At 41.2% G+C, this 21,639-nt stretch overlaps 1 protein-coding gene across 2 annotated transcripts in view; it reads left to right on the top strand.

The window, feature by feature from the left end:
- GRK3 (G protein-coupled receptor kinase 3) overlaps positions 1-21,639 on the top strand; it is a 131,711-nt gene that overhangs the window by 52,922 nt on the left and 57,150 nt on the right. Inside the window, exons 3-4 of one of the 2 annotated variants that reach the window (XM_078435582.2) lie at positions 9,092-9,165; positions 19,632-19,733. In XM_078435582.2, coding sequence (XP_078291708.1) covers positions 9,092-9,165; positions 19,632-19,733 — 176 coding nt within the window. The remainder of the gene's footprint in view (positions 1-9,091; positions 9,166-19,631; positions 19,734-21,639) is intronic. The other variant, XM_078435583.2, reaches the window with a different exon arrangement.

The following is a 21,639-nucleotide window of genomic DNA, read 5'->3' as shown; positions in this document are numbered from 1 at the left end:
GTTTTCTTTCGTATCACTTCCCTTTCTTTTCCAATAAATGGTATAGAATTTCAGTCTTTTTTTTTTTTGAGAGAGAGAGAGAGAGCGTGCATGCGTGTGTGCACACAAGTGGGGGAGGGGCAGAGAGGCAGAGAGCGAGGAAGAGAGAATCCCAAGCAGGGTCCGCCCTGTCAGCACAGAGCCTGATGTGAGGCTTGATCCTCATCTCATGAATCGTGACATCATGACCTGACCCAAAATCAAGAGTCAGAGGCTGAAGTGACTGAGCCACCCAGGCGCCCTTCAGTCATGTTATTTTTTATGACTTTGCCTTTTTTCTTGTAACTTTTTGTTTTTACATACATTTAAGCATTATAGTTTGCTCTAATTTCAAACTTAAAGCAAAGCGATAAGAACAGTTCAAGGAACTCCTACGTTCCCCTTAGATGGCTGCACCATCGCACGTATCCGGCCGCTTTTGCTTTATCATTCTGTCTTTCACTGCGATTTGTTTCTGAACCACATGGGAGGACTTTGGAGACCTCACACCTCTTGATCGTTATCTATTTCAGTTCGTGTGTGTTAAGAACAAGGTCATTCCCTTAGATAACGGCCCTGTAACATTCAAAATCAGGAAACTTGACCCCAATGCAGTACTGTTGTCTAATCCACAGACTATGTCCAGATTCTAACAGTTGTCCCCAAATGTCCATCTTGGCTGTAATCTTTCCTAGCCTGGGATCCAGTCGTGGGTCAAGCTTGCTTTAATTTGTCACCACGTCTTCGTTCTCCTTTAATCGGGCCAGGTCCCTTAGCCTTCTTTGGGTTTCTGGACTTCACATTTGAGGGGTACAGGCCAGTTTTGTAAAATGTCCCTTTCTTTTGGGTTGTCTACTCTTCCCGAGCAGTTAGGTTCAGAGTATGCATTTTGCCAGGAAGACCGCAGACGAGATGTGCTGTTCCCAGCCCGTCGTGATGCTGCTTGGTCCCGGTGCCGGTGATGTTAATTTTGATCCCTTGCTTAAAGTGTGTGTGTTTTCCTTTGTAAGTAATAAGTAATTTATGGGAAATTGCTTTCGAGACTATATAAATATTATCAAATTTTTACCCTCTGTTTTAGCACGCCTTGACTTGTATACTCCATTATTCCTTCTGCTAATTGGCATTTGTCTCTAAGGAAGAGCTTTCCCTCTGTCCTTCCCTCCATCTTCCTTTGCCCTCTTTCTCCTTTCCCTACCTTTTTCCTCCCTTTTTCCCTTCCTCATTCCCTCCCTCCCCCTGTCTTTCTTTCCTTCTTCCTTTCTTTCCTCCCTCCCTCCCTCCATCCTTCCTTTTCTTTCTTTCTTTCTTTCTTTCTTTCTTTCTTTCTTTCTTCTTTCCCTTTTTTCCTCCCTTCCTTCCTTTTCCTTTTTTCTTTTTTCTTTTCCTGTTTTTCTTTCTTTCTTTCTTTCTTTCTTTCTTTCTTTCTTTCTTTCTTTCTTTCTCTTTCCCTTTTTCCTCCCTTCCTTCCTTTTCCTTTTTTCTTTTTTCTTTTCCTGTTTTTCTTTCTTTCTTTCTTTCTTTCTTTCTTTCTTTCTTTCTTTCTTACCTGCCCCTCTCCCCAATCCATCTATCAGTGTGGACTCATGGATCCTTAGTTTAGCCAGTGGTAATAATCCATTACAATATTATTTATTTTGATGTCCTAGTTGCCCTAGTTTTGGCTAGTGGGAGCCTCTTCGAGCTGGTTCCTGTGTCCTGTTGATATGTCCCCATCATCCTTTGAGCACTGTCCTACTGTCTGGGGTAGTAAGATGTCTAGAGCTTAGCTTGGTATTCACTGTCCCTGCTGTAGAATCAACCAGTCTTTTCTTCAAGGGATCGTAGTTCCTTTTAATAGAGCACGGTGTTTAGAGCCTGCAAACTTGTACGCTAGACGTGTTCATTGCTTCTAGGTCTTCTTGGCTAAAGAGCAAGGAGTATGTATGTCTGTTTGTGTATATCTGTTTGTCTAGCTGGTTAAAAAAGTGAGCTCAAGAGGCGCCTGGGTGGCTCAGTCGGTTAAGCGTCCGACTTCAGCTCAGGTCATGATCTCACGGTTTACGAGTTTGAGCCCCACATCGGGCTCTGTGCTGACAGCTCAGAGTCTGTCTCCCTCTCTCTCTGCTCCTCCCCGACTCTCACTCTCTCTTTCAAAAGTAAATAAACATTAAAAAAATTGTTTTAAATGGATCTCAAATGGATACCCTGTTCCAATCCTTTAGTACAGTATACATGCTCTTTTCTTTCCTTGTTTTATCCCTTTTCCAAGAAGGCTCCTGTCACCCTCAGTGTATTTACTCATTTGTAGAAGCCTAGAACACATCATGAATAGTTTTAGAACTGCCAACTCATGCTACTGTGAAAAGCAAACCTACTAGCTAGAGTTAATATTTGCTTAGAGTAAATTTTACGTGCAGTACTGTATACAGTTTCATTCTGATAAATGCATAAACCCACATAACCCACACCTCTATCAAGCCACAGAACATTTCCGTCCCCAGAAAGTTCCCTCATGCCCTTCCCGGTCAATTTCATGTCCCCTTTTCTTGTTTTATTTAAATTACAGACTAGTTTTGCCTGTTCTAGAACTTCATATATAGAGAATTCTATAGTATATACTCCTTTATGTCCGCATCTTCGGACAAGCAAAATGACATTTACTTATGTTGCTGTATGTATTAGCGTTTGTTTTATTGCTGACTAGCCTTCCTTTGTGTGAAAATATGACTATTTATCCCTCAGTCGACGGATTTTGGATTATTTCAAATAAATTGTGAACACCCCTGCTATGAAGATTCATGTATGTCTTTTTGGAGCCGTATGTTATCACTGGGTAAATACCTAATAGCGGAGTTGCTGAGTTGTGTGTTAAGTGTGTGTTTGACTTTATAAGAGGCTTTCAGACTGTTTTCCCAAGTGAATATACATTCTGCAGCGTGCTCAAAATCTGTATTAGTCTGGTGTTCTCCAGAGAAACAGAACCAATAGGGTGTGTGTGTATGTGTGTGTATGTATGTGTGTGTATATATAGAGAGAGAGAGAGAGAGAGAGAGGGAAGGAAAGAGAGAGACACAGACACAGACACAGAGAGGGAAGTTAATTATAAGGAATTGGTTCCTGTGTTTATGGAGACTGGCAATTCCAAATCTGCAGGGTGGGCTGGCAGGCTCAAAAGCCCCAAGAGAGCTGATGTGCAAGTGGAGTCCGAAGGCTGGCTGCCGGCAGAATTTCTTCCTGCTCACGGGAGACTGGTCTTTTCTTCTAGTCAGGACTTCAACTCCCTGAATGATGTGGCTCCCAACCCCATTATGGAGAGCAGTCTGCTTACTCACAGTCTGGTGTTCCTAACTACCCCCTCCCACCGCCCATTCTGTATTCCCTTTACCTTCTGCAAGCACCTCAGCTGGTCATGGTTGTTTACCTGGTGGGGTGACCCAAACCTTCATTCCTGAAGGGTCTGGGCCATTAGCAGACCTGCCTGAATTGGGTTCTTGTGGTTTTCCATTGACGTTAACAACAGAGCAGGGCCATACTGGGAGAGAGGGGGTCTCCTTCCTGTTTTGCGGACATACTCTTCCTTCCCTCTACTCTGGAGGAGCAGTTCAATGTCCCCTGGATCAGTCACCCCAGCCCACACAGCGACTCCCTTCTTGGCCTGTGGATTCAGAGGCATGAGGAATCCAAAGCAGCATACATGCTCCTCAGCGAACGAGAGTTCTGGTTGCCAACATACAGTATGGTCAGTCTTCTTAGCTCTGCCGTTCAAGTCGTTGTGCAGTGGTTTCTCAAAGTGACTTAATTTACACTGGCATGATGATCAACGATGTGGAGTCCATTTCATATGCATAATGCTCCTTTGTATCGCTTCCACTGTGAAGTGTTCAAACTTCTATGCACTCTTTTATGGTGGTTTTCGTTTAAAAATTGATGTGTAAGAGGCTTTTAAAAAAACTATATATAAGTTGGGCATAAGGCCTTTTTCAGACTTAAGTTTTTGTAATATTGTATCCCCAGTCGATGGCCGGTCTGTTTTCTTAATTGTCTTCTGATGAACATAGCGCTAAATTTTGATCAAGTGTAATTTATTGTTCTTTTTCTGTGTTCTGCCTCGGAAATCTTCTGCGTAAATATTTTCTGTGAAGGTATTCTATACATTTTCTAGAAGTTTTAGAGTTTTACCTTTTACATTTAATTCTGTCATCAATCTTAATTTAATTATTTGTAAGGCGTGAGGCAAGGGTTCCTTTTGTTTCTTTTTCCCTCCGCCTTTGGATGTTTTTCCAGCACCACTTGTTGAACAGACCTTCTTTTCCCAATAATTGCTTTAGTGCCTTTGTTGAAAATAGGTTGGCCATCTAAGGGAGGGAGTTTTTCTGGATCTTCTGTTCTGCCCCACTGGTTTAGTTTTATGCCAGTACCACACTGATTACCATGTCTGTGTAATGAGTCTTGAATTGGGTAGTGTAAGTCCTTGGACTTTTTCTTCTGTTTCAACATGTTTTGGGTATTCTAGGTTTCTTGCATTTCCCTACCATTCTAAAATGAAAGCCTGTCAGTTTCTTTAAAAAGCCTCCAGCGATTATGACTGGGTTTGTGTTGAATCTAAAGATCAATTTTGGGAGACCATACATCCAAGCAAGACTGAGGCTTCCAACCAATAAACTGAGTATATCTTTCTATTTAGTCAGGTCTTTAATTTCTATTAGTGATATTCTGTAGTTTTCAGCAGAGTAGTTTTATATATCTCTTCTTTATGTATTCCTAAGTATTGATTATTCTTTGATGTTATTGTAGATGGACTTGTTTTAAAATTGTGATGTGATGGGGCGCCTGGGTGGCTCAGTCAGTTGAGCGTCCAGCTTCAGCTCAGGTCATGATCTCATGGTTTGTGAGTTCAAGCCCTGCATCGAGTTCTGTGCTGACAGCTCGGAGCCTGGAGCCTGCTTCGGATTCTGTGTCTCCCTCTCTCTCTGCCCCTCCCCTGCTGGTGCTCTGTCTCTCAAAAATAAATAAAAATGTAAAATTGTGATGTGAGCATATCAGAACGTCATTAATGCTTATCTAATGGCCTTGTACCTTCAGGCCTTGCTAAATTCACTTATATATCCTGGTAGTTATGTTGTAGATGGGATTTTCTGTATAGATAACCAGCTTGTCTATGAATAGAATCGGTTTTAATTCTTCCTTTCTTTCCATTTTGAATAACTTATTTCCTTTTCTTGCCTTATTGCACCGGCTAAGACCTGTAATACATTATTGAATAGGAGAGAGATTAAACATTTTAGCCTTTTCTAATCTGACACACTGTACTCTGTTCATCTCACAGCCCAGAGGGGTCTTATTGGCGTTCTGTATGGACATTCATCTCCTTCTTCTTATCATCTGTCTCAGCACTTTTTAAAATTCCTTTATCTCATTTACCATAAATTGCACTTATTTTATTTGTGTACTTCTTTGTTTTCTGCCCCTTATGCCAACCCATAAGCCCCTTATGGGACAAGTTCTATTTATCTTCACTATTGCATCCCCAGTGTAGAGCACAGTGGCTCTTAGTAGATACTCAGGAAGTGCTTTGTCAAATCAGTCAATATTGGTAGACATTTTTACAATTACACAGTCTATCCTTCCCAGTGTTAGAATCTCCTTGGCAAAACGTGGCACAGACATTATTTCTTGTAAGACGTTTTTCACATTTTGCTTTCTCCTTTGAAAAAATTTTAGGAGGTAACATTTCAGAATTTCTAATAGACATTTATATTTGATACTTTAAAAAATTTCTTAATTGGTATTTTATAAAAAGCAATATAAAAGTTATGTTTGTATATTATAAAAAGTTCTCATTGGTATTTCATAAAAAGCAATACAGTTCTTTCTCCTAATTTTTGCAAAATAATTGTGACAAATTGGGATGGTTTACCTTTTCTGGATGTTATATACACCCCAAAGTTAATCAGTATTCAGGCAGTTTGCAGTGGTCCAAATATAAAAATAGGGGTAAACACATCCCACAGTTATCTAGTAAAAGCAGGTATCAGGTCACTATTTTTTATTCTTTAAAATCTGGAGAAAGCACACTGATGAAGTGAATCTGTTAGGCAAATTTTTCCTTATTTTTGCCCTTTAGCTTTGGTTCTAATCTGTAGAATGCTACATTTGGGGTGTGTGTGTGTGTGTGTGTGTGTGTGTGTAATTTAAGCCCAGTGAAGGGAAATTGCTTTCAGCCTATAACACAGTGATCTAGAATTTATCCAGAAGGCAAAATACCTTTCTTCTTGCTGTTCCATTTTAACAGCTGCTGGGACAGAAAGTAGGGCTTCAGTTTGTGTGCAGACATGAGGAAAATCATGGGGCTTTTCCCTGTAGAGTGTTACAGTCATTCTTTGGCTCATCCCACACATTGACAATGGAAATTGCATTAAAGAAGCAGGTAGAAACATTTGTAGTTGGGTGTGCATTCATTCATCTCCCTCCCTCCCTTGTTCTCCTTCTTTTCCCTCCTCCCTTTTCCTTACTTGCCCCTCATCTCCCGTTGTCCCCCCTGCCCCCTCCCCCCGACCCCAGTCTTCCTTCCTTCCTTGGTTCTTTTTCCCTCACCCTGTCTGTGTCATGATGTTCTTGTTCCTGCGTATGTAGGTACAGAATAGGACCTACATGGTCTTTCCATAAGCAGCTTCCAGTGTTTGTGGGGGAGGTAGGTAATAAAGAAGTAAACCAACATATGCATATGATCATTTGTGCTTGTCACAAGTGCCGTAGAGAGTGTGTGGTACGCACATGTGTGTATGTGCACATGTGTGTCTACATGTGCATGTGTGTGAGAGAGAGAAAGAGAATGAAAATTAATGAGAATCCTACCAGGCCTTAGGAGGGGGTGTGTGAGCTGAGCTCTGCAGCTCTACAAGGTCAGGGCAGACAGCAAGTTGGTAACCCGGAGAGCATATCAAGTTTAGTGTTAAAGAGCGCATGGAACGCAGGCCCACGGCCTCAGCACAGTGAGCTTGGGAGAGAACAGTCCAAGCTGGAGGAGAAAGTAAAGCCTCGATTCCAGAGGGCATGATGGGCCATGGCGAACAGCCTCCCCTTGATTCCAAGTTCAGCCCAAAGCCGGTGGCCGGTGTAGATGCATATTAGTTCGTGCTGTCGTCTAGGCGTCGCAGAAACATCTCTCATGGGATCAAAAATAGCCTCAGTTCTCATTTTAGTTTTCTCTCCCCAAAATAGAAAAATACATGAACCAAAACCTGACACAACTGAAAAAAGATGAGCAAATCCACAAGTACAGATGAGGATATCAACAGTCCTCTGTTGATAATGGATAGAATAAGGAGACTTTCAGTAAGGATTTGGAGGAGGGATTTGAACAGTCCTTGTCAACCAACTTGGCCTCATTGCCTTTTTATTTTGTTTAACGAAACACTCTACCCTATACCCTTTTTTTCCCCTGAGCGCCCATGAAGCATTCACCTGCGTGGACCAAATTTGGGGCCAAAGCCAAGCTTCGGTAAATTTGAAAGCATTGAAATCCTACCGAACATGTTCTCTGGCCACAGCAGAATTAAACAGAAAACAGTATCATAGAAATACCCGAAAGCCCCAAAATACCTGGAACTCAAACCGCACATTTTTCTGAATGACCCATGAGTCAAAGAAGAAATGCCAAGGGAAATTTGAAATTACGTACTTTGAAATGCCATGAGTATGAAAAGATAACCATTGCTTGTGTTTAAAATAAAAATGTTAATGTGCAGACAGGTAGAGATTTGCCTCGTCCGCTCTTTCTCTTTGTCTGCTTCCTGAATTTCCTCCTGGCTTCATGTGTCAGGGTGTCCTCAGTGCCTGGAGATGAGGTGAGCTTGACCATGTCCCTGATGCCAGTCTTTGCCCGACCCTAGTTGGTTTGGCCTGGTCCTAATACTTCCTCCTAGTTCCAGTCAGTGAGCATCTACCATTTTCAGAGGTCAGCTTCCTGGAACTGTGGAGGGGAATGTATGGAACCGTAACAGACAGGTTCAAGTGACGTGATTTCCTTAGGTAACCTCAGATGAAATCTGTCAAATCTGCTTCTTCCGCCTCTCTCTGTCCTACCTGGGGAATTCTGGCCTACTTTCTCCCTATGTCTTAGACTCTTCGTTGAGTCTTTCCTTCAGTTCCCATCTGTGACTTCTGTTTCCTCCAGCCGTCCCTTCTTCCTTCTGACTTTTTTTTTTTTTGACTGTTTAGTTGTTTTTGACTTTTAGTCTCCCACCCTCAGCCTGGTATCACCCTGTCCTAGTCAACTTCATTCAGTCATTTAGGCTTGACTATATGCCAGGCATTAACCTAGGCATTGGGTTTGCAAATGCTGGGGCTGGGGCGGGTATGACTTATAAGTTAGATAATCGGTTGGAGTGCGCTAAGCACTTTGACAGACTCATGTGGGAAGGGTTACGTAAATAAGCATTTGTTCAACAAACATCTAGTGGCCTCCTGCTGTGTACTGGGCACTCTGTAACAGAGGTGGTATTCCACTCTTAAGGGGCTGATGGCTTAAAGGTGAGGCTTGGAGCTATGAAGGAGCAGAGCACGATCTGGGAGTGGGTAGTCTGCTTTGGCACAAGGTATTTGGGGATTTTGAAGGACTTTGAGGTAGTAAGTGTAAGAGGAAAGGCTGGTGGGAAGGTCTTGAAAGCCTTTTAGGAGAGTTCGGTCCTATTTCCGTGGGTGTGGTATTTATTAGCTTTATGAAGACTCTTACCAACACTTACACCATGCCCATAGCTCTTATTTCTTGGGTGATTCTTCTGTTTGCTGTAGAGACCAGTAGCCCCGAGGAGCATTGATCCCTGGCTCTGTTTATCATGCAGTTTTTAAAAGTGGGAGGGGGGTTGCCAGTAGAGAAGGAACCCCAAAGCAAGGAGCCAGGGGTGTGGTACTCTTACCTTACCCAGAGTATTTCCTTCTAGGGGGTAATTAGCCCTTTGAAGTCTTTATTATTATTTTTGAAGGTAGGGGAGAAAGAGGTTGAGGTACAAACATATTACTTTGAAAACACCCTGTGGGGTAAAAATTCAACATATTGCCCACCCTGAAATTTTTTATTCTTTTCCTTTAGGTTTCTTGCTATTTAAAGATTTTTGTTTGAATGAAATTAATGAAGCTGTACCTCAGGTGAAGTTTTATGAAGAGGTAAGAAGTAACTGTTTTACTGATGCTTTTATCTTAAAAGCATATTTAGACTGTACTTTGGAAAATATTGAGACTACTAAGTATCTTACAAATATGAAGAAGTTCATTGACTATAATTAGTAGTACAAAGTATAATATGTAGTTGATTATAGATACTGATGACATCTATGAACATCCTATTTTTAAGGGCGCTGGAGTGCTCCGGGAGCACTTAGGAACAGTCGGACTAAAATTCTAGAGGAGGGATTACTATTGAGAGGGACGCTGAGGATCATCAGTGATTTGATTTTCTGCAGAAACTTACCGACTCTGGAAACGTAAGCTGAGGCAGAGGGCTGCTACTGAGTGAAAGAGAAAGTAGCAACATCTTCCAGTCACACATGGCTGGAGTGACAGATTGGGAGACATGGTGGGAAAGGGGAGCCTTGGACACGCAGCTGGTTTTCCCAGTAAGACATTGGGAAGGCAGCTGAAGAGATAGGCCAGGAGCTTCTGGAAGCCTCACTGAAATCTCCCACAGCCTTATGGCGCTGTATTGAAATATGGACCTGCGGTAGCAGGAGTCTGAAAACAGAACCGGCAAGAGATGAAAACCCTATAGGGAGTGGTCGACTGACACTAAAGATCTGTAGCTACTTATCACGTGGGGCAGCCACTGATTTCCAGACTCTTGTCTGATGGTCCAGGTTTGGCCCCAGGCAGACGGCTGCTTCTGGGAGACAGAGAAGCCAGAAGAGGTTTCTGGGGCTAGAATAACAAACAAATGAGACTGGAGGAGCCCCAAACATGTGATTACTCTCCCTGTCGAGATTTATGTCAAGGTTTGAGGCCGGGTGGGACAGGAGGCCAAAGACCTATCTGAAAACTTTGTATGGGCAGGACTGAATCTAGTGCTGACAAAGACTTCTCACTGAACTCCATGGAGAGCCATGCCTTGGGAATAGGGGCAAACCAGAGGTGACGGGGTCCTACAAAAATGGAGACCCAGCCCAGCCCCATCCCATATTGGGTGATGAGTCCTCTCCCCACCTGTGTAGCAGAGTACACATGGAACCCTCTGTGTCCTGTTTTTGCAGGTGGAAGATAATATAGAGAGACCCTACAGTATTCAGCGCACAGTAAAAAATTATTGAACATCTAAGATACAAGATCATATGACCCAGAAAGTAATAGAAGCAGACTGACAGGAGACTCAGATAGTGAGTCTTCTCAGATACTGAGCTAACAAGTACTTAAAAAATAACTAAATAACATGTTTAAGACAATAGAGGAAAAGAAGAAAAAATGGAGGAATAGTGAATCTCAGATCAATTTATTATGAAGAACGAAATGGATATTCTAGAACATCTAATTTCAAATATTCTAGAGTATTAGGTAGAATACATAATATGTGGAACATTCTAGAATATTATGTAGAATACATATTCTAGAATGTTATGTAGCATACACAATATGTAGAATATTCTAAAATGTTGTGTAGAATCCATATTCTAGAATATTATGTAGAATACATAATACGTAGGATATAATATTCTAGAATATTTGAAATTAGAACCTAATAACTGGAATCAATAGCAGGTTGGTTACAATGTAAGGCAGGATTAATACATAGGGAGGCAGGTCTGTAGATAATCTCACACTAAAACACAGAAAAGAAAGAATATAGAAAAGAAAAAGATAAGGACATTAAAGACATGTGGGACATGGTTAAAAGGTCTAACATATGTAGAATTGTAATCCCAGAAGGAGAAGAGAGAGGGGATGGGGCAGAAACAATATTTGAAGAGATAATACTGAGAGGTTTACAAAATGATGAAAGGCAGCTACTTACAGATTCAAGGTACTTAGAACCCTGAGCAGAAGGGCTACATAGGAAACCTATCTTTGTACATCAATGTAACACATGGAAACCTGTGACAAGGGGAAACTCTTAGAAGCAACCAGAGGGTGGAAAAAGACACATTATTTTTAAAAGAGCAATAAATAATAGACTGTGACATCTTAAAACAAATGATTAAAACAGCACAACAAAAAACCAGGCAGTGAAGTGCCCATCTAAGTAATGAAAGAAAAAAAAAAGAAAACCTAGAATTCTATTCCCAGCAAAAATTTCCTTCAAAATGAGGGTGAAATAAAGATATTTTCAGAGAAAAACTAAGGGAATTTTGTCAGCCCTGGACCTGCATTGCAACAAATACTTAAAAGAGATACTTCCGGCAGAAGGAAAATAATCCCAGATGGAAATTCAGGAAGGAATGAGGTCATCATGAAGGGTGACATCTATGTAAAATATAAATGAATGTTAACCATGCAAAATAATAGAGCTTTTAGATTTTAAAATATATATAAAACTAAAATATATGATAGCACAAAAAGCAAGAGAGGGGTTAAAGAAGTTAAAGTGTTTTAAGATCCTAGGATTATTGGAAGGTGGGTGGATAGTAAAAGTAATAATTTGCATTGACTGGTAATCAGTTAAGAATACATATTGTAATCTCTAAGACAGCTCTTATAAGAATAAAAAGTATATATCTAACAAGTTGAAAGAGAGAAAATGGAATAAGACAATAGTGGATTCATAAAAAAGGGAAAAAGGAATAAAAGAAGGACATAAACTAGATAGGTCAAATTGAAAACAAAGAATAAGATGGTAGCCATAAATCCGTCTGCGTAACTAATTACATTTGATGTAAATGGACTAAATACTCCCAAGTAAAAGTCTAAGTTTGCCTTCCTGGATAAATAACCGGAACTTTATTATATACTGCTTACAAGTGTACTAGAAACAGAAGGATGGAAGGGGACGCACAGATACAAATACCAACCAAAGCAAAGCTGGTACAGGCCAAATATATGGTAAATGCTACTTGGAGCTAGAGATTATTTCATAACGATAAAGGGATCAGGATTACGATCTTAAACTTCTTGGGTACAAATAATGCTAACTTCAAAATATATAAAGCCAAAATTGACAGACCTAAAATAAGACAAGTCTACATTCTTAGTGAGAGATGTTAGCATACACTCCTCAAGAGTTTATAGAACAGACAGACAAAAAATTAGTAAGGATATAGAAGATCTTAATAAAGGGATGAATAAACTTGACCTAAGTGACATATATAGAATGAAGCACCCAGCGGAAATAGAATTTGCCTTCTTTAAAGTACACGTGGAAGATTTATCAAAAGAAATTATTTGCTGGGCCCTAAAGAAAACTCCTGCAGATTTCCAGATCAAAATTGTTCTGAGTGTTTTCTGACCGCAGTGGAATTAAACTCAAATTTAATAACAGAGTTTACTAAGAAATCCTTGACTTCTTGGAAGTGAATACATTTGTAAGTAATTTATGAGTCAAAGAAGAAATTAGAACAGTAATAGGAAATATTTTAAATTAAAATATATATTAAAAAGGACATATGTATCCTATCCTCAAGCATTTTAGGACTCCTTTGTAATCTTTGTACAAGTTTGAAAATTGGAGGAATATTCTTTTCTTCCTGGATCATATATAAAGCTTGAAATTTTTTTATATATATACTTGATAACTTGATATTTTAAAAATTATATTAATGTATTTCCAGGGAGAATGGTCAAATGATGATGTACATTTAGCATCATATAAAAAAATAAGGCAAATCAGAAGGATATTACTCACTATGCTGTAACTTTTGTTATTTTAATCTGAATTCTAATCTGGATGAGTATCACAGCATCATCTGTCAGAGATTTCTTTTTCTGTTCTTAAAAGCCTCACCTCTCCAGTTTCAGCAAGTACTAAATCACCTTGTCAAATACAGGGAGATCTTTAACACATAACTTTTGTGAGGTTGAAACGTGGGCAGTCTACTTGGGTTACTTCTTGAGCACTTCTTGCCAGTATGGCGGTGAGTACTGCAGATGTGTTTCAATTTGAGCTTTTAAACATTGGAATTTCTCTGGTTGGTGTGCTTCCAGCTCTTCACTCCTGTCTTCTTGTTTGGTGCACAATGGATCTAACTTACCAGATGATCGCTTTGGAGGATGACTCTTCAAAGCTCCTCAGGAGCTTGCTCTATATTCTTTTATTGAAGATACCATCCAGTCATGGGGCTTCAAATAGAGGTTTCTAAATTAGTACAGCCTTTAAGCACTGAGGTTATCAATAATTCCTCTCTGTGCCCTTGGTTTTATCAGTCTGATGATTTCTGGAGGCCGTTGTATGACCCCAATCCCTAGAAGACTCTTTTTTGTCAGATATCTTGCAATGTATATTTTATATGTTGTACTTCCATTTTCTTGGGTCCCCAGACTTTTTGTGGCTATCCATTTCCAGCATGTTTAAGGCCTCATAACTTATCCTGACATTCACATATCTCTATATTAGTTATTACTTACCTTCCTACCTCTCTGTCTTTATCTTTCACTACCTTCTTATGTAGAACTTCCACTAACCATAGAGCGCATTCTTTTTTTTCTTTACTTATGTCCTTCCTCCAGCCTAGAATGCTGCTTGCCTTCCCTAGCTTCTGTTAAAGTCTAGCTCACTTTACGTATTTGTTAACAAGTCTCTCTGGACAGCTAGCCCCGTCTTCCATGATTGCTTACATCTTCGATTCCCATGTCATTTGTTGTCTGTAATGCTCTGTGATACTTAATCTATGCCTGCTTGTTCTGCCTGTGTAATTGGCATTCATCGTCATCTGTATCTGACTCATAGAAGGCCTAGCAAGGCTCTAGGTATAGCTGCGCCTCTCACTTGCTGTGGGATGTGGGGCCAGTCGTTGAGCCATCTCTGAAGCATCTACGTTTCAGACCTGGAGCTTATAAATGTGAAGGGTACACTGTTCCTGTACTTGAGGAGCACACAGTATGGATGCTTCATATTTGAGCTTCAGTTACCTCATCTGTGAAACGAGGTTACCGATCATCACCTGCTGCTTCACAGGCTGATTGTGAGGCTCAGATAAGTTGCTGGATGGACAGTTGCTTTCTAAACCGTATCTGTCACATGCTGTTTACGGGAGGCTGTAACTTAGTGGTTGAGAGCGCCAGCTCTAAATTCAGCCCACCTAAGTTTGGCTTTAGACTCCACCAGTTTCTGACTATGTAAACTTGGGCAGTCGATTTCTAGCTTACCTACCTGGGTGTCCTCAGCTAAGATTTAGGGCGGTGGCAGTGCCTGTCTCTTAAGGCTGTGTGTGTGACTGCAGGACACTAGAACATTGCCTGACGCATAGTTACTGCTCAGTGTGTTGGTTCTGCTTCCTTGTTCCAGTGAGATTTGGAGGCAGCTTATTAAAATATGTAAATATACCTAGATTTAGAAATAAATTATGGAGAACAGAGAATAAATATAAGATCAGAGGCAAAGTTAATCCGTAGACTTTTCTTCATTCAACCAGTATACGTCAGCCGCCAGTGCCAGGCATTGCTTGGATGAGCAAGACAAAGCCCTTGCTCCCCCTTGAGCTTCTATTCTGGTCGAGAGAAACAGACAATAAACAAGCAATAAATAACAGGAAATGTATCAGGAAGTAATAACTGCTATGCAGTGACTCAGAACAGACTCAGAACTGAATGTGAGGTACTGTGACTTGGGGGCCACTTTACACTGATGGGTGAAAGACTGACTCTTTGAAGAGTGGGCATGGAAACTGAGATTTGATTGACAAGGAGGCTAGTCTTTTGGAGATGGGAGCAGGGGGAGGAGAGAGAGCATTTTAGGCTGAACGGGGCTAAGACATAGCCCCTCATGTGGTGGGAAAGAACTTGGCATGTTTGAGGAACTGAAATTAGACCACCATGGTATGTTCATAGTGGATTAGAGGAGTGGGGTAGTGTGAGATAAGATGAGGTTGAGGAGGGAGATGGGGTTGGGGGCCAGAGTAACAAATTCAGATTTTATTCTAAAGCCCATGGAAAATTTAAGATGGGAGTGTTAACTGAATATTCTCTAAATATCAATTAACATTAAGGGGGTTGATAGGACAGACCTTCTGCATCTTTACTGAGTTTTTAAATTATTTTTTTTTAAGTTTATTTATTTATTTTGAGAGGGAGAGAGAGCACGAGCAGGGGAGAGGCAGAGAGAGAGAATCCCAAGCTATCAGCACAGAGCCAGACTCAGGGCTTGAACTCATGTACCCATGAGATCATGACCTGAGCTGAAATGGAGTCGGACACTTAACTGAGTGAGCCACCCCAGTGCCCCTCTTTCCTGATTTTAGATCTAGTTGTTCTATCAGTTGCTGAGAGAAGGGTGATAAAAATCTCCCAACTCTGTAGAATTGTCTATTCTTTTTCTCGTCATTTTAAAAATGTATTTTGAAACTCTGTTATTAGGTGCATATGTGTTTATGATGTTATGTGTTTTCCTATGAAATGTCCCTCCTCATTGCCGGTCATAGTCTTGGTCTTATAGACAACTTCACTGGATATTAATGTAGCCATTCAGTCTCTTTATGCTTCCTGTTTTCATGATACATCTTTCCCCTTCTACTTCCAACCAGTGTTTTTATATATTAAGTGTGTTTCATTGAGACAAATATAAAAATATCTTGCGCAGCACCCCCTCCTCCATTTCTGACAATCTGTATTTTAATGGAGTAATTTTAGATATTTTGTTTATCCTTTGTAGAGTTTGCTGACTTTCTTGAAATCTGTAAATTTATTATCTTTCATCAAATCTGGTAAAATTTGGACCATTACTCTTAAAGCATTTTTTTTACGTAGTCTCCATGCCCAGGGCAGAGCCCAACATGGGGTTTGAACTCACAACCCTAAGATTAAGACCTGAGCTGAGCTCAAGAGCCGGATACTTGGGGAGCTTGGGTGGCTCAACTGGTTGAGCATCCGACTTCAGCTTAGGTCACGATCTCACAGTCTGTGAGTTCGAGCTCTGTGCCGACAGCTCAGAGCCTGGAGCCTGCTTCAGATTCTGTGTCTCCCTCTCTCTCTGCCCCTCCCCTGCTTGCACTCTGTCTCTCTCTGTCTCTCTGTCTCTCTCTCTCTCTCAAAAATAAATAAACTAACAAAAGAAGTTGGATGCTTAACTGACTGTGCTACCCTGGCACCCCTTAAAGCATTTTTCTCTACCTCAAGCTCTCTTTCCCCTCTTTCTGGGATTCCAACTATATGTATATTTGATTTTTGGATATTATACTGAATATCACTGCTGCCCTATTCAGTGTTTTTCCCCAAATATTTTTTCTTTCTGTGGGGGTAATTTCTATGGATCTTTCTTCAAATTCATCAACTCTTTTGGCATCTCTGTTATGTCCATCCATTGAAGGTTTTATTTCAAATGTGTTTTTTAGTCTTAAAATTGCCATTTGGTTTTTCCCATAGTTAATATGTTTCTTCTGCTATTTCCTATCTTTTTATTCATTATATGTATATTTTCTGTTACATCTTTGAAGTATAGTTATAAAGCTGCATCAAATCCTTGTCTGATAATTCTGACACCAGAGTAATCTCAGAATGGTCTTCATTTATGGTCTGTTCTCTTAGAGTGTGTGGGCCACATTTTCCTGTTTCTTGGTATGTAGAATAATTTGTTTTCTTATTTTTATTTTACTTTCTTTATTTTCGAGAGAGAGAGAGAGAGAGCATGAATTGGGGAGAGGGGCAGAGGGAAAGAGAGAGAGAATCCTAAGCAGACTCCACACCCAGCGTGGAGCCCACCATGGGGCTCAATCCCCCAACCCTCAGATCATGACCTGAGCCAAAATCAATAGTCACTCAACCGACTGAGCCACCCAGGTGCCCCGATGTGTAGGATAGTTTTGGACTGTGTTTTGTACATTGGGATTGATATATTATAGATATGTACTCTAAATTCTGTACGCTTCTTGAAAGGGTAGTGATTTTTTGTTTTAGCAATTAACTTGAACTCAGTTTTCAAAAGCTCTGTCTTATGAGTGATAGCCGAATCTTGTCCAATTCTTGTAGCCTTATCTGGACTGCTTTGGACCTGCCATGCTCGCAGGTCATTATAGGGTCCAACAGAGATCTTGGCAGTTTTTACACACAGAATTTCGGAGCTCCCTCTCTCTCGCTGTTTATTTTCGAGAATATCCTCTCCTACTTGCCAGCTTCTGTTTGGTGCTCCTTCCCGGTTATGTTTGTACTTTTGATCCCTCACGAAGGTGAGCGTATAGTATAGTATAGAATGTGTAGTTGTTGCGGAAGCCATCAGTGGCTTTACAAGGCCATCTCAACGGAATGGTAGTAAGAAAGTGGAGCTGGGGACCAGAAGTTGCTTGCCCTTAGGGTTCTGGTTATTGAGGCTGCGTGTTCAGCCGTGAACTTTGTAAGCACCCAGGCAGAACGGGACCACACGATCAGTGAACGTTCATCATCGATGACCACCACACTTCTTGCCTGCGCAAGGGGAGACTTTTCACCTTGAACTCAGGCCTCTGCCTGCTCAGGTTACCTGGTCAACCTAACTGCCCCAGTTAGAGGTGTGGCATTTTCCATGCATAGGCTACAATAAGATCATCCTGGCTAGATTGACAGATAGTTGACTGCATGTTCTCTAGTTAGTGGTCCTCCTGATAATAGAAAGTGAATTTTGGATTATAGCCACAGACACTTGAGGCTCTTACTTTGCCTACTGAGAGTTACCTTTTCTGTTGTTCAGGTTGGGAGTTCATGAGCTACAAGCTCTTAATAAAGCTAGTATTGTGGTTCAGCATATCATTTGCCCAAGAAACAAGAATGTTCCATGTGGTCGGATTGCTACAGTTCATGGAAAACTTCCCATGGCATCAGCATTTGTTTAAACAGGTGTCAACTTGCTTTTGAGGCCCCCAGGAACATAGCCTTATATTTCATTACATTAGTTATCTAGGATAATAATTCCATGAAGGCTTATAATTTCTTGAGTTCATTTACTTGTTTAGGCAGAAATGTTTCCGTGAACCTCTTCTATCCCAGAATTCTGCACTGATCTATGGACCTACCTAATATTACAACAACAAAAGTAATCAGCCAAGCCAGATCCTCTGTTTGTTTTCTGACTCTACTTCGGATTTTGGTGTCTGGTTTCCGTTGCCTCACAGCTGCCATATTTGCATCCAGTATGGTATTTGAACTCCTTAGACTTGTTTTTCTGAACTGACTCACAGTTGTTAAGCCCGGATTCTTTGGCTACGCCAACATTGCTGGGTTGCTGCTTCATTCGAACAGTCTTTTCTGGTTGGGTGGGGGTATAACTTACCCCAGTCCGCCTTCCTTCAAGGGAGACTTTATTGTCTGTTCCAACAAGACTCCATTCTAAGCCCTGGCAGTCACAGACTTGTGAATCCCAGCCACCTCGTTGTAACACTGGTGGTATTTCAGGATAATAAGATGACCCCAGTCATTTCTCTGGGTGTCAACCAGCTGGCCCTCATCCGGGACCTCAGTATTTCACACATACACCCACTCCCTGCCAGCTGTGCCCCGTCTTTATCGGAAATTCTCCTAGGATTTACTGGTTTTGATTTCAAAATTATCTAACCCAGCCTATCCTGTAAAAAGGTAACTTTCATTTCTGTTCTGTCATCCCGGAATAAAGAACTCTCAGATACTGTGAAAGGTCCATGTAAACAACTGTCTGTCTGTTGAAAACGCTTTGTTCCCAAAAGTAAGTCATACATAGCAATTAATGATTATATTGAAGATCTTTGCTGCAGTCTTCCTGCTAACTCCGTATTTCATTTGTGCTCTCGTTCCCTGTCTTTTGGATTAGAAGTATTTCTGTAAATAAATAAAAGCAACTCCTCTGATGCAGGAGCTTCTGTTATCAGATTGGAGTGATTGGGGCCATTTTCGACATAAGGCAAGTGTTTCTAAAGCATATTTTTATTATTTGGCCTATCCTCACCATTCCGATTAGCTTCCCTGTATAGACTGTTTGAAGGCACCTGTCTGTTAACACTTTATTGTGCGGCTGAGGCTCAAACCTGAAAAACCAATGCTTGCTTCTGTGGGTCAATGCCTTTCTAAAACATTCAATTGGTTTTTTAAAAAAAATCTCTTTGCAGGAATTGTGACAATACATATATATATTTTTTTTCTTTTGTTTTGTAATGCCGTAGCTGAGTGAGAACGACCCCCGTCATAAGTCTTAGAACTGAATTACAGCCAGATTTAAATGGGTTTTGCTCTGGAAAGGAGAATTGGCAAGGATGAATGGTCCCGGGCTGGTATATTGTAAGATAATTGTAACCATGGCAATATTTGTTTCCTGATATTGTGCTTCTAAATTTAAGTGATGGGGTTCATCATAGGAAAAAACTCATTTGTATGTTTCAAGTTGCATTTAAATGATCCCAACTTCATTCTTCTAACATTAGAAGTGGTTGTTTTGGTGGAGTAGCGGGTTCAGCAATTTGCCTTAATCTCCTGTGGAAGTGGTTTTTCCCGGGCAAGTAATATCTTTTAATAAAGCGAGTTTTCTGGGAAGACGTACCTAACCATGCTAACTTTGAAAAATCTAGATAAAAGAATACGAGAAGCTTGAGAATGAAGAAGACCGCCTTTTCAGGAGCCGGCAAATTTATGACAAGTACATCATGAAGGAGCTGCTGTCTTGTTCGCATGTAAGTCTTTCTTTGTGTCCTGTTCCTCCAGGATGGGTAGGGGACAGCTTGCAGAGTTCCCAGAGAGAAACCCAAATGGGAGGAAGAAGTTTAAAAATCGAACAGGAGTCCCCGGGGACGGGACCTGTCTCTTCTCTTCTGTCATTTGTCTCCTGGTAACCCTGATACAGAGCTGTTGCTTTGTCTCCTTTGAGTGTATTTCCGAAAGCAGATCTTTCACGGCGAAGAAGAACGAGGCAAATAACATTGACAGCTCCTTCAGCTCAGCGGAAGAAAGGGCTGGTCTCAGTTCTAGACTTTTTAAAGGAAATTAAGCTTTATTGTTGTTAGTGTGGCTCTCCTTTAAATAATTAGGCTAATCAAATATTGATCAACATAAATTTTAAATGGTTTCTGTGGATTCATGAGGAAGAGCATAATTATTACATTAATTTTATTAATAGCTAAATAGACAGTGGAAATATCCCCCCCCCCCCCCCCAGTGTAAATCAGATAAATAATCCATTCGGTCATTGCGATAAACTAGGTTCTTAGGAAACTATTCCACCAGGAGTGAGTGGAATAATTAGTAATAAAAATTTATCACGTGGGCCGCCTGGGTGGTTCAGTCGGTTAAGCGTCCGACTTCAGCTTAGGTCACGATCTCGCTGTTGGTGAGTTCGAGCCCGGCGTCGGGCTCTGTGCTGACGGCTCGGAGCCGGGAGCCTGCTTCGGATTCTGTGTCTCCCTCTCTCTCTGTCCCTCCCCTGCTCGTACTGTCTCTCTGTCTCTCAAAAAATGAATAAATGTTAAATTTTTTTTTTTTTTTTTTACCATGTAATGTCTCCGAGAGAGTTTTCTAAAGGAGTGGCCCCATGGTTCTGGCCTGCTGTGTCCAGTACAGGAGCCACAGGTGGCTGTGTAAACTCCATTAAAATCCAATGGAGTTAAAAATTTAACTTCTCAGTGGCTCATGAGCCACATTCAAGTGCTCAATAGCCACACGTGGCTGGTGGCTCCAGTATTGGACAGCACAGGTTCACACCATTGCCGCTATTGCAGAAAGTTCCAGCAGACGGCACTGGCCAGGATCATGGTTTATTTTGGTGCCTCTGTATTTATTGTGCCATTCACTGTCTTAACTGACATGTGAATAACTGTGGCTAAAGGTGGCACCTCTTGTGGCATGCATTTCTTTTTTTTTAATGTTTATTTATTTATTTTGAGAGAGAGAGAGCATGCGCGAACAGGGGAGGGGCAGAGAGAGGGAGAGAGAGAGAGAGAGAGAGAGAGAGAGAGAATCCCAAGCAGCCTCCGTGCTGTCAGCGCAGAGCCCGATATGGGGCTCGAACTCACAAACCACGGCATCATGACCCGAGCCCAAATCAAGAGCCAGTGGGCTTAATCAACTGAGCCACCCAGGCGCCCCATAGTAGACAGGAATCCTGAGCTGGAGCTAAACGGTCGATGCTCTGTGCCTTGCTACCTTGCCAGAGAATGGCTGAACCTTGGAAGATGCCGGGTGTTCTGTGGGGATGCCTCGGAAATTAGTTGTCATGTAGCTCAGCAATTCAGGTTTTTTGCCAGTATAACGTGCGTGTGAAGCTTTCCTTCTTAGGGTGCATTATTAAAGAAGATGTAATTGGAAGTTTGGGGGGAGAATAGAATGTGTACTTCTTGTTGGTGTAGGCTTTATTCTTCCAGAGCCAGTTCCCCTCTGCCATGGTCACGGCAAGACTTCCCTTAACCTCCAGCCCTCTACCACCCTGGATTAGCTTTGTAGTCCTGACGTTTAACTCTTACGTGTATTTTCACGCATTTGTTTGGTCTTATCTAGTAGAATTTGTATGTTCTCAGGACCCTCATTATTAGCTAATTAAGGGATATATGCATTTAATAAAGTGATCGTAAGCTTCTTTACACTTTT

Source organism: Panthera onca, chromosome D3 (assembly GCF_046562875.1).
Source record: "Panthera onca isolate mPanOnc1 chromosome D3, mPanOnc1 haplotype 2, whole genome shotgun sequence".
NCBI lineage: Eukaryota > Metazoa > Chordata > Mammalia > Carnivora > Felidae > Panthera > Panthera onca.
This window is presented reverse-complemented; position numbering and strand designations above follow the sequence as displayed.